The 12,216-nt window shown below is 48.7% G+C and overlaps 1 protein-coding gene across 1 annotated transcript in view; it reads left to right on the forward strand.

The window, feature by feature from the left end:
* Positions 1–12,216, forward strand: part of ALDH1A3 (aldehyde dehydrogenase 1 family member A3) — a 36,364-nt gene that overhangs the window by 2,884 nt on the left and 21,264 nt on the right. The window contains exons 2-5 of the mRNA XM_019637826.1: positions 2,483–2,587; positions 4,856–4,996; positions 9,331–9,460; positions 9,772–9,833. Of these exons, the coding sequence (XP_019493371.1) occupies positions 2,483–2,587; positions 4,856–4,996; positions 9,331–9,460; positions 9,772–9,833 (438 nt within the window). The remainder of the gene's footprint in view (positions 1–2,482; positions 2,588–4,855; positions 4,997–9,330; positions 9,461–9,771; positions 9,834–12,216) is intronic.

Consider the following 12,216-nt stretch of genomic DNA (forward strand, 5'->3'; position numbering starts at 1 on the left):
TTGTCCATTAAAAAACACCATTTTTTGTGGTCGCCTCTGCGAAGAATAAAATTCCCTCCAACCTCCTTTTCTGAACGCCTACTCCTTTTGAGTTGAGCTGAGGTCCAGTGGGAGTTCCTTTAAATGGCGCCTGCATTTAGTCACTCGTGTGACTTCCATCTTCCCTTCCGCCCAAGACACCCATCTCCTCAGAACAACTGTGGTTTTCCAGCTCAGTCCAGCTAACAGGCCATGCCATTCCTTCAGTAAAATCTGAATTCCATCCACAGCTCAATGCAACTTAAGTTTATACCTTTATAAGGTTTGTTTCATACCCATTCGTAAATTAAGGGGAACGATTGTTTTCGAGACCCGTTAGAATTCTGATTTAGGGCTCAAAACAATACAGCCAACATCACTGGTAGACCACACTCACTGACCCCTTCCTTATTTGTGTTTTTGTTTTCTTTCCGTGGAAAGAAACCGCTTACAAGATTACTTACTAGTGTCGTATAAAGAAAAAAATATTTGCTATGTTAGAAAGATTGTGATGGGAAAATATGGTTAGAGTCCAGCAGTCTACATTTTTTTAAGTTGCTGGTTAGAAAGGACCTCGGAACAATGTCAAGAATGACCAACTAATTTTTTGGGGGGTAGGGAACATGCTTGGAGATGAAGTGTAACAGACATCTGATCGTTGCAATCTGTTTCCATCCCCCTTATTTATATTCTCTTCTACCACCTTCTCATTTTCCATCCCCCTTGGAATTGATACCAGGAATGACCTAGAATCAGCAGTTTTCACTGACAGTCTCTATTATCTAACCCACGAAATTTCATCTTCCGACAAATGGGCCTCTCTTCCTGGCTGCATTTTCCTCCCCACGCTAACCTAACTCTTCTCCACTTATTAATTTCTCACTGTTACCGAGTGATTGCTTGCTGGATGGCAAAAGTGAACGCTTGGGTTTGGTTTCAGCTGGAAGAATAAGCCTGTAATTGTAGCCTGGCCTTTTCCGTGGCCTTCCCTGGGGGCCTGGCCTCACGTTGAAGGTGCTGAGCTTCCAGAAGTCGGATGGGCACATCCCACGGGCGAGGGGCGCTCTCAGCTCTGGATTCCACACAGTGGGGTAGAGGGGAACCTCTGCCTGCCTCCCTCGCCAGAGCTGGCCTTCTGTCTTCCTTCCCACCAGACTCAAGCATCTCTGCTTTCCAGCAAATACGTCTCCACCAGCGGGTTTCCTTCCTAGGGAGCTTTGGGGTTTTCACAAGAGAACCCAGGACAGGGGATGTAACCAAGCCACGCGCTGGATGCGATACCTCCCCTCTCATCTGTCCTCACTGGGGACTGAGGACACTCCAATTAAATAAAATCCAATTGGGTAAAAGTCCCAATAATTTAAATTCGCCCTTGGAGTGATGCAATTCTTCCTTTAAACGACTCAAAGAGAAGCGAAAGCTATGCATACAGATAGAGTGATGGGATCTAATGAGCTAGTCCTGTACATTGAAATTATTGACCACATTGTATTTGATGGACATGCTTCTAGAGGGCCTTATCCATGTCAGCGACTGGGGCCTTTCTGATGCCGTGATGGACTCTAGTGACCAGGCTGTCCCAAGCTGCTACAGCAGGTTGTCTGTGCTCTCGCTGGGTAGCTAGGTCCTCCATGTTGTCAGGTGTTTTGTGTATTATGTCACCTCTGTTCCTAGTTCCTTCCCAAAAGCCCTCTCTTTTAATGTGGTGCATTTTAAGGCTGTTAGAACTTGGAGTAAAACTAAGAGTAAATAGTACACACATTTCAGTGCATAAACTTTGTAAATCGAATCCTTTGTAGTTGGCTCAGGACATCTTTTTTATTTTTAACGGTCTTATTCTTGGCTGCGTTCTAGATAACGGAGGCTCTGAACTATGTGATTTGTGTGGGTTAATTCTTTGTTTCTGGGTATAAACGGATGTTAATATGACCAGAACACTTCCTAACCCCGATATTTATCTTCATATTCCAACACTGGCTTTTATTAAGCCCAACATGAGAATAGACATTCTAAAGAGAATGGAGGAGGGGCGCTGATGTGCGTTCATGAAAGGGGCAGGCAGATTGCTGGGTGCTTTATGTATATAAACCTATTTAATCGTCTTCCAAACTCGATGAGGGTGTAGGATTTAACTTACACCTTTATTTAACTATCTAACTCAGCTATTCCTCTGTGAAACCATGTTTTTGCTTTAAAAAAAAGATTTTAGAAAAAAATCTGAATAACTTTAGTAAAAAAATTATTCTCTGAACATGTATTAAAAGTCAAGAGACTTGGATTGTAATTTTGAGTGCATTCCCTGTTGGGCCTGTGACTCTGTCTCCCCTCCAAGTCCCACCTGTAAAATGGGGGGCGGTGGGGTCAGCGGTGGGGAAGGACAAGACATTACCTAAGGTCCTCAGCATGTTGCAGTGATATGATTTTGATTTAAGCCTAATGCGTTACAACTTCCTTCCCTGGTTAGATATTCATCAACAATGAATGGCATGAATCCAAGAGTGGGAAAAAGTTTGCCACATATAACCCTTCAACCCTAGAAAAAATATGTGAAGTGGAAGAAGGCGATAAGGTAGGTGCCCCTTACCCCGACCCCAAGCAATTCAGTTACAGGCAACTACAGGATAAGGGAGCCGGCTGGCTTAGCTGTAAGAGAGAAGAGGCCCCCACTCAGGTGGGACCTACGCCGGCTGCTTCTCAGACACATGGCCCAGAATGGGATCAATTAGGGACGATGTGCTGCAGAAAGTCACTCTCCTTTGATGGATGTTTCTCCCTCGATGAGGATGACCTCAGCTATCCTCATCATGAGGCTTAAAGGAAAGGTTTTTATCAATTATTTGAACCTGGAGGCAATAAAGAATCTTCCCAGAAAGCATTTCCGGCTGGTGGTGTGTTTCACCGAATGCAGCATTCAGGCAGGAGACACTTAAAAAAAAAAAAAAACTTGAATGAAAAAGACTTGAGAACCAAGTCATACAGGGGTAATAATGTCATGTAATCGCCAGATTTTTTTTCTACCACAAACTGAAATGATTGTGTAAAGCTGTAGTCTGTATAACCCTCCTTGATAGTGAAGGGTATATATTATAATATAAGCTATTATATAACATCACTATATAATATAGCATATATTGTATGTGTAGATATTATAATATAAGCTATGTTACATGTTACACTATATAAGGCAGCACATATACTGGGGGTGCCAAAAAAAATGTACAAGTGAACACTTTGGTCAATGTTGCTCAAGCAGTAGTTCGCCGTCATCAGAAGTGTCTGGACACTGATGGGAACCACTTTGAGCACCTCTTGTAGTTGCAGAAGTCAAACGTGACTTGTATTCATTTTTTGTTATCGACATATATTGAGTATTACAATTTTAATAGTATCTTCCTTTCTTAAAATGTGTATACATTTTTTTGGCATCCTCTGTATATAAAGCTAAGGGACTTCAGGATATGTCCTTGATACATTTCAAAACCATGAAGCATCTTTCATCTTTTGCATGTATGTGCCACTGGGGGAAAGGTTGAAGGTAAAGCTTTTCTAAGGAGAGAAGGGAAATGGAAACCTCTTCTCAACCACCAGACATTCTTAATAAGTGGATGGATAATGTTCAACATGGACTGGGTAAACGGCACGTGTAAAATGGGCTAGATTTGCTCCCACCAGCCACAGTTCTATGATAGGTGTGCAGTGCACACTGGCTCCACCTGTACAGACTGTCCAGTGTGCAGACCAACCTCATGCTAAGCCCTATTTACAAAGATGCTCGCACTGAGGAGCTCGTATGAAGATGTGAGGGCTGTAGGGGTGGGGCCATGATGCTGAGCGACTCCTAGGTGCAGCATCCAGGTATCAGGAAGGAGGATGAGACCCATGTCCCAAACCCTGGCTTCTTCTTCGGTCTGAGTGACTGCTCTGAGCACCTGGAGACACAACACAGCCAGCCCTGTAGCTGGAGAGGTCCTGCCTCGACCCCAGAGCCTGAGACAAAAAATTCAAAGTCCTGAGATGCTTTGGAGACTCAGACTCTTGGTAGAGCGTTCCTTGTGACTGCATTGGGGGTCCACTGCCTGATGCAACTCCCTAGAGAAGACAGGCCCCCAGGAGCCTGGGGGATGAGCCATTGCCATCAGCACCCAGAACCGAGAACCCCATTTTCCTAAAAATAAGACTGAGCAACATTACCCTAAACAGCTCTCACTTCTTTCCTTTTAAGAAGAAAGTTCGATTGTAATTCTCCTATCCGTGCACAGGATATCCAGTTCCTTGTCTGTAAAATGGTGCGACAGTTCGGCCCTGGGGCATTAAGTGAGGCTGAGGGAGAAAAGCATTCCTGGTCCTCGCTGTCTTTGGACTTCTCCGATGTGGTCCGTTCTCAGATGCACAGAAGCACTCATGCCCCATTCTCACTGTCGGACCCCAGTCCTCAGCTGGAATAAAGTGCCAGCACAGTCCATCCCCACCTCACTGGGGAGCTGTGGAAGTGTGTATGTCTAAACTGAGTTAGCAAGTGGAAAATCTTTCCCTGCTTGAGTCACCAAGAAAAATACTTCATTACGGTCTGTGGTTTTATAAACTATTTTAAAACATTTTTATAATCAGAAGGAAAGTTAATACTTGGCCATGATAGGAATCTTGCAAAAGACTTAAGATGTAAAGAAAGAAGAAAACTTTCACTTGAAAGCCCCCAGCCGTTGCCTGCCATCCCCTCCTTCCTCTGTGACATGACAGATGCAGGTCTTTGCTCTTCTCTGTAACTGACAGGGGAGCTGTCCCAAACTGCAGTCTCATCAAAAGGTGACATGCTCTCTCTGTTGTTTTGGCCGCTCAGCCCGACGTGGACAAGGCCGTGGAGGCTGCACGAGCCGCCTTCCTGAGGGGCTCACCGTGGCGCCGGCTGGACGCTCTGAGCCGAGGTCGGCTGCTGCACCAGCTGGCTGACCTCGTGGAGAGGGACCGCGCCATCTTGGCCGTGAGTACACACATGAGGGGCAGGCGTGGGACAAGCCAGCCTCCCTGCGGACTCTGTTCCCCACAGGCATGGAAGAAAAGATCCAGGGCGCTGGCTTGGTGGGGTGGTGGGTCTCTTTGGTCCTTTGAGGGGGAGCGCTTTGAGGTAGGCAGGTGCCAAGGCCCCTACACTTGACCCTCTTTGTTTTGAAGTCAGACTTATACTCCCTGCAGTTCAGCTTCTTGACCAAGAAGTTGCCTGGAGGGAGTTCACCTTCTTCGGTGGTTCCCAGACTGGAAACATTCACAGACAGCTGGACGGCCTGGGCCGTATCTTGGTCCTACCTGTGCATTGATGAGCTTAACTTTTTATTTTTACATGGACTCCCTTTTCAACTTAAATTTAACCTCACCCTGAGTGACAACATCCATGAAATCACAGGTTTAATGTGCTGGCTTTAGTTTTTGGAATTCTTATCAAAATAAATGCCACCATTTAACACAGAAAAAATTGTTCCCATGGGACCTAAATATCATCCCTGCATGAGTCTTGAACTGGGTAATGGCAAGCATGTGTAGAGTGATGGTGAGGGTGGGGAAACCTGCTTAGACTAAACCTCAGAGTATGAAAGACCTGGGTTCAAATCTCAGCTCCACTCTACCACTTACTAGCTGTGTGACTTTGGACAAGTTGCTTAACCTCTCTGAGCATATATTTTTTTCATGGAAAATGTCACTAAGTGTTGTGAGAACGATCCATTTAAAATCCTTGGCAGAGTCATTGGCACGCAGTAAACACTAAATGGATGATCGCTGTATTATTGGTAATCGTGGTCCTCGTAGTAATGCTATCTGAAAAGCCAGGTTCTAACTCCAGCCGCATACCCTCCTGGCCAGTAATTTCTAGGTACCTTAGTTTCTCTGCTGTGCAGTCCCCGTGTAGTGGGGCTGCTCCCATGTGACGCTGCTGTGAAGACATGTCTAAGTTGTAAGCGCCCCATTTAACGGGGTCCTCAGACCTTCCTTTGGTTTTGCGGTGAATGATCAGAGGACATCTCGGGGCCACCTTGTGCCTTGAGGTCCTTTGCAACCTGCATATGAAACCCTGTACAGCTCAGACTCCTGTGTAAAACTTGCTTCAAACCTTGAGGCCCATTGGTAGGGGAGGAAATCTCCTTTTTGACTACTGGTTTGGAAAAATGATTCTTTCTTCCTGATCTGATATCAGGAACAAGCAATAGAGTGACATGCGCATGGAGGACGGTCAGCTAGGACACTGGAACTGCTCTTGTCACTGGCTGTGTGTCTTGGGGACAGAAGGTAGAGGAAGTCCCCATCTCAGGTTCTGCTCTTGGGTGCATTGCCCCAAGGGTGCGTCTGCCCTTCCATCCCCTGCACTTGGCAAGTCCAGCATGTTTGCCCCAAGTCTGCGTGAGGGGAGCTCCCTCCCTGGGTTTTCCTCCAAGGAGCCTCTGGTTCCTTCCTGCATGAAAGCCAGCCTCAACTCTCAAGCTGCCAAACTGGCTTTTTCAAAAACATGTCTGTTCTCACCCAGCATGAGCTCATCGGTCTGCAATGCGTGTGGACTCATAGCAGGCTAGAGAGGATGTGCCCTGCGCACCCCTCCCTACCCTGTCCCCAAGTGTCAGCATCATCTTAGGGAGCAGGGGCTGCACCACCACCTTCACCCTCCACCCGCCCCATTGTCTGGCAGGACGGGATTGTGACAGCAGACAGAGCAAGGCGCCTCTGCTGCCTCGCTGCCCACAGGAAGTAAGACCCAGCTCTTTGCCACATCATGAAAGGGACAAGACAGTGACTGGCAAATATGGTTTTTGAAACTTGACCACATCATAGGAAATCACACTGACATGGCTTTCCGGCATTTTCAGGCAGCAAAGTGCTTCTTTCTGTCATGTTCTCTTGCCGACTCTGGTTTTCACAGAGCTGGGTATTTACTTCTGGGTTCAGTGTTTGGAATGAGATGTGGAGGGTCTCGCAACCCCGCTTTCTGTCCCTTACTGAGGCAGTGGGGGCCCAGATTCTCGGCTCTCCCCATCCTCATTTTGGGAGCCCCTAAATAGGGGCCCTCCCTGTTTATTCTCTTTTTTAAGCTGAGCCCCATTTCCGGGCTCCCTCATTTTAAGCCTTGGCACCCTGGGAATCTGGGAGCAGTATTCCCCCATCACTTTTCCTTCATTCTTTAGCGTCTGGACATTCTGATGTTAATTTTCCAGAAGGCCTACTTGTCTCGTAAAATGTCAAAGGAAATAAACTTAGGAGCAGTGGTTTGCTCATGGTCCAGCAACAGCAATGGTTTAAAAGTCTCCACCAGTAGCTACGACTTAATTTCTCAACGTCGGTCCTAGCAACTCACCTGCAAATCTTTTGTTTTATTTCTTTTTAAGAATTTCCTGTCTAAACCTCTCCTGACCCAGTTTTCCTTGGACAGATTTCCTACAACCATCCCAGCAAATTCAATTTAATAATGAGAAGTAGTCAGTGCTTGGTGACAGCCCACCAGATACCAGGCTTGTTGTAGGCACCTCACCTGTGATACTTATTATCCCATTTCAGAGATGAGGAGGACCCTGAGGCCCAGAGAGGTTAGGTGACCTGTCCGAGGTTACCCAGCCAGAGACGCCTCGCGGGTCCCCTCAATGGCATGCCACAGTCCTCATCTTTCTCTGCCTTTCCCAACCCAGAAAAGGGCCAAGAATAAACCACTGGCTCCTCCAACAGATACGCAGATGCTGTCTGCAGTAACCCAACCCTGGAACCATTTTGGCATGATTTGGCATGGTTTCCCCCGGGAAAATAAAAGTTCCACCTTGCACCATAAATCCATAAGAGCCAAAGGTATAGTGTGCTGGATGTCACTTGGCCTGGCTTGATCCCTGAGCAGCATCTGCAGGGGGTAAGACGTCCCACCCCCAGACCAGCCCTATTGTCTTCAGCAACTCACAGTCCTGTGTTCTCAGTGTCCCCAAGGGAGGATTGCCGGGCATCAGTCTGGTCCCTAAAGGGACAATGGTCATAATCATATTGGTTATTACTGCCATCATTTCAACAGTGGGCAAGAACTGTTGTTAGTGCTTTATGGGTATTAACTCCTCTAGCCCTCCCAGTGGCCCGGTGAAGCAGCCACTATTACTACTATTATTCTCATTTTACAGATGAGGAAACCGTGGCAGGGAGAGATTCAGGGAGTTGCCCGTGCTAGGGAAGTGACTACCTCCTGGTTCAAGGATTCTCGAGTCCAACAGAGTAGCCAAGCATCTCGCATGGCCGTCCTACAGTCTTTCCGGATGCAAATGTCCAGGGCAGTGGCCTAAAGAATGGTCACTGTCCTAGCTGGACATCAGATGCCCCAAGTTCAGCGCCGGTCATGCCACTGACCCGCTGGATGACCTTGGAGGAGTCACGGGCTCTGTGAGCCTCCATGTCTGCACCTTGCAGCGGAAACACAGCTGTCAAGCTCAGAGATGAGGCGTATGGGTGCGCACGCCGGGGGCCTCTCTTTCTTTGCAAACCATCCTCTCACTGCATCAACTAAAACGAGTATCCTGCCCTGGGCTATGTGTCAGGGTGGCCACTTCCTGCAGACACAGATGACGGGCGGTTTCAGCACTGGGCTCAACTGGGGCTGCTTGTCTGAGGGACAAAGGGGTCCTCTGAAACCCGGGCTGGAAATAGAATAGAATCCTCGCCATTGAGCAGCTGCACGCTCGCCCTGGGTAATCACCTCCCTCACCGCCGAGGGCCAGTCCGCTCCCTCCCACTAAGCATCCGGCTACGAGGCCCAGTTAGGGAGCGCTGCGTCTTTGTGCTGGTGGCACGACCCCTCTGGGCTCTGTCAGTCACTCTTTCCACAGCTGGTCAGCTGGGCCAAGAAGGAAGAACCCATATTCTCCCTTTCTCTTTTGTTAGAGGAAGCCAGCCAGTCCGCTCTCCAGCTAATCTTTTGAGAATTTCCCAGGAATGTACAGACCCAGGTGGCCAGGTCACACAGCTGAGGCAACTGTGCTCCACGCAGAAGACCAAATGCTCGAGTGTCGCCCTTTCCAGTGAGGCTTCAAACAGCCTTGCTCCTGCTGTCCTTTGTGGGGACGGACACCTATGCTCTGGCTGACCCCAGCTTTAAGTGTTTTGAAATCAAAGCATCCTTGACTGTCCAGGACAAGTCTAATTTTAAATGCAGTGTCTTACTTTCTGAAGAGACACATAAGACTGGGAGGCCCGGAGAGCCATGTCATAGGACCACGCTCTCTCCCCCAGCCCACCCCGCCGTTCTTAACAACCTGACAGGTAACAAGAAAAAGAAACTATCTGAGACTGACATCTTTTTCATTGCAGACCCTGGAAACGATGGACACAGGGAAGCCATTCCTTCAAGCCTTCTTCATCGACCTGGAGGGCTGTATCAAAACCCTGAGATACTTTGCAGGGTGGGCAGACAAGATACAGGGCAGGACCATCCCCACAGGTGAGCCAGCGCTGGACTCTCAGCCACAGATGGGGTCTTTTACAGGCTCTGTCTTCCCATTCCTCCAGGGGGCCTCTTCAGAGTGCCCCTGGCCTTCTCCCCCCAAAAAGAAATGGTGCTGTGCCAGCCTTTCCTCTAAGGAATCTTACATTTGAAATTGAGTTTAAAATCGCTTCTTTGTGTAATACACAAGACTTAGAGCTGACACCATTGTGGGCCTCTGGGTTTCTTTCTTGTCTTTTTACTGTTTAAAGTTTTTAACCTAGATTAATGTGAGAACCCTTCTCTCCTCCTTGTAACCCCTCTTCCAGATGACAACGTTGTGTGCTTTACCAGGCATGAGCCCGTAGGCGTGTGTGGGGCCATCACTCCCGTAAGTACGCGGCTGTTCTAGATAGATCTGTGTAGATCTCCCCTCCCCCACCCTCACTGCACGCCCCTGTGGCCTTTGGAACCAATCACAGGTGTGTTCTCGTTTGATTGCACCAACATTAATGAAGCATGTGCTCTGTGGCACGGAGCTTGGTACCTGAGGGCTATCAAGATGGATTAGACCCCATTCCTGGGAGACTCCAGGAGAGCAACAGAAGGCACCACGGATTCCAAACAGAGGGGCCAGGAAGGGCCAGCACCCCTAGGGTGGCGGTCTCGTAACCGAGCCTTGAAGGATAAGAAAGAATGTTCAGGAGAGAGGGTTTCCAAGCAGAAGGAATGGCCTGAGTGAGGGTGTGGGAGTGCCTGGGCGACTTGTAGGCAATAGCAGGACAGCTGGTGCGGCCAGAGCTTAGGAGCAGGAGACATGAGGAAGAGGAGGAGTGCATGTGTCAGGTGCCACTTGGGCTGCTGAGGGCTCGGGACTCTAGTCACTGGGCAGTGGCAGGTGCCTGGCAGGTGCCAGGGGATACTGCTTGTCTGTTGGAGGAAGTCCCAGGCCATTGCGACAGCTGGCCAGGGAGCTGGGGGACAGGCGGCCGTGTGCAAACAGATTTGCGAGCCCGCTATGTGCCGGGCATGGCACTGGAGCACCAGGTATGGGAGACATGAAAGGAAGGGCCTGGCTTTAGCCCCCGAGGAACTTGTTGATCAGTCAGAAGGAGGAATCCCCTGCAGAAGAAACAATACGACAGGAGTCACTGAAGGGCCCAGCAGAGGTGTGGACTGGAAAGCATCTTAGGTGGTAGAGTTGTGGTTTCGTGGTTAACCAGACGTTGGGGGTGAGTCCCGGCTAGCATTGGGTGGCTGGTGGTGCTGACTGTTGAGATGGGAAGACTGGGGGAGAAGTAGGTTGGGGGTGGAGTGAAATGGAAGGTGATGACAATCCTGGCAGGGGACGTTGAGGGGACAGCCAAGCAGAGGGTCCCATTAGACGTCTGCATAGTTGGGTCTGGGGCTCACAACTGAGGCAGGGATGGAGGTATGCAGAGTCGATGGCCAGCCCAGAGGTGCTCCTGCCCATCAAGCTGAGGGGTCACCCAAAGAGGGGGGTAGAGTGAGAAAAGCAGAAGGCCTGGGGCCAAATCCCCCAGACCAGCAGGGACCCCACTCAGAAGCCTGAGCAGCCAGGGGCAGTGTCATCCCAGGGGATGAATACATTTCCAGAAAGATACTGTGGTCAGTGGGGTCATATCCTACTTAGAAATTAAAATAAAGACAGATGCAGCTGTTGGATTTGCTCGCCGACAGCAGCGTCGGGGAGTTTCAGGTACAGACGGAGCCAAATTGCAGGGGCTTTCATAAAGGGAGCTGGGCACATGGCTACAGCTCTTTCAAGAAGTTTCAGTGAGAGAGCGGGAAAGGAAGTGCCAGGAGGGGAGGCCTCAGGAAGTTACCTATTTTAGGATGGGAGAGGTGAAGGTATTTCTGAGCTAAGGAGCAGGAATTCAGCAAGAAGAGGGAACCTCATCACTAGTGGGGGAACAATTCCTGCTGTCATTTAGCTGAGCCCTTTGGAATCTGAGTTGCATATGTTGGTTGTCCAGTGGCAGGAGTATCAGACGGAGCTGGGGGTGGAGGTGGAGGGAGAAATTTGAGTGGCCGAGTGGCCTTACCACTAGGTGGCCACCTCTGATCAGCCCCACAGGGAGTGGTTTGCAGATGGGCTCTTCTGTCTGCATCCTTGGGGGATACAGAACCAAAGGAACTCTTTTGGGGGTGGGGGTTGAGGACAGCTAGAATCAAGCAAACTGCGCTGTTAGAGATGGTTGGTTTCATCTCCTCTTATCAAAGATGATACTTTGAGAAACAGTGTAGCAAAGAGGACACATGCCTGGCCTTCAGCTGCCGGCTTGTGACCTTGGGCCAAGGTGACCTCACTCTTCTTTGCCCCATTCCCCTCTGTAAATGGGAGTGATAATATAAGCATCTCATACTTGCTGTAGGGATCCAATGAGTTAAATTTTATGAAGAGCTTAGAACAGTGCCTGGTACACAGCGATCACCCAGCAGGCATTATTGTTAGGCTTGTTGTCAGGGTGACCCCAGTATCTTTGCCTCTGTAATTGAAAGATGACAAGAAAAGCATTCCTCAAAATGAATTTCACAAAGCACCAGTTCATTAGGGAGTTAATATATATGCTGCGAGAAGAGAAAAAGCTTGTATGACATTGGAGTTTCAGAGAGTCAGGCCTTGTTCCTGCAGGACTTTTCAGAGCCTTTAACATGCCAATGGCATTATAAACCTCTAAGAGGAGAAGGTAGTGCATGGACAGTGGAATCCTCTTTGCAAGGAGTAGCTATTAGCATCTCCCAGGATGCAC

The sequence above is a fragment of the Hipposideros armiger genome, unplaced genomic scaffold (genome assembly GCF_001890085.2).
Source record: "Hipposideros armiger isolate ML-2016 unplaced genomic scaffold, ASM189008v1 scaffold_35, whole genome shotgun sequence".
Lineage (NCBI taxonomy): Eukaryota > Metazoa > Chordata > Mammalia > Chiroptera > Hipposideridae > Hipposideros > Hipposideros armiger.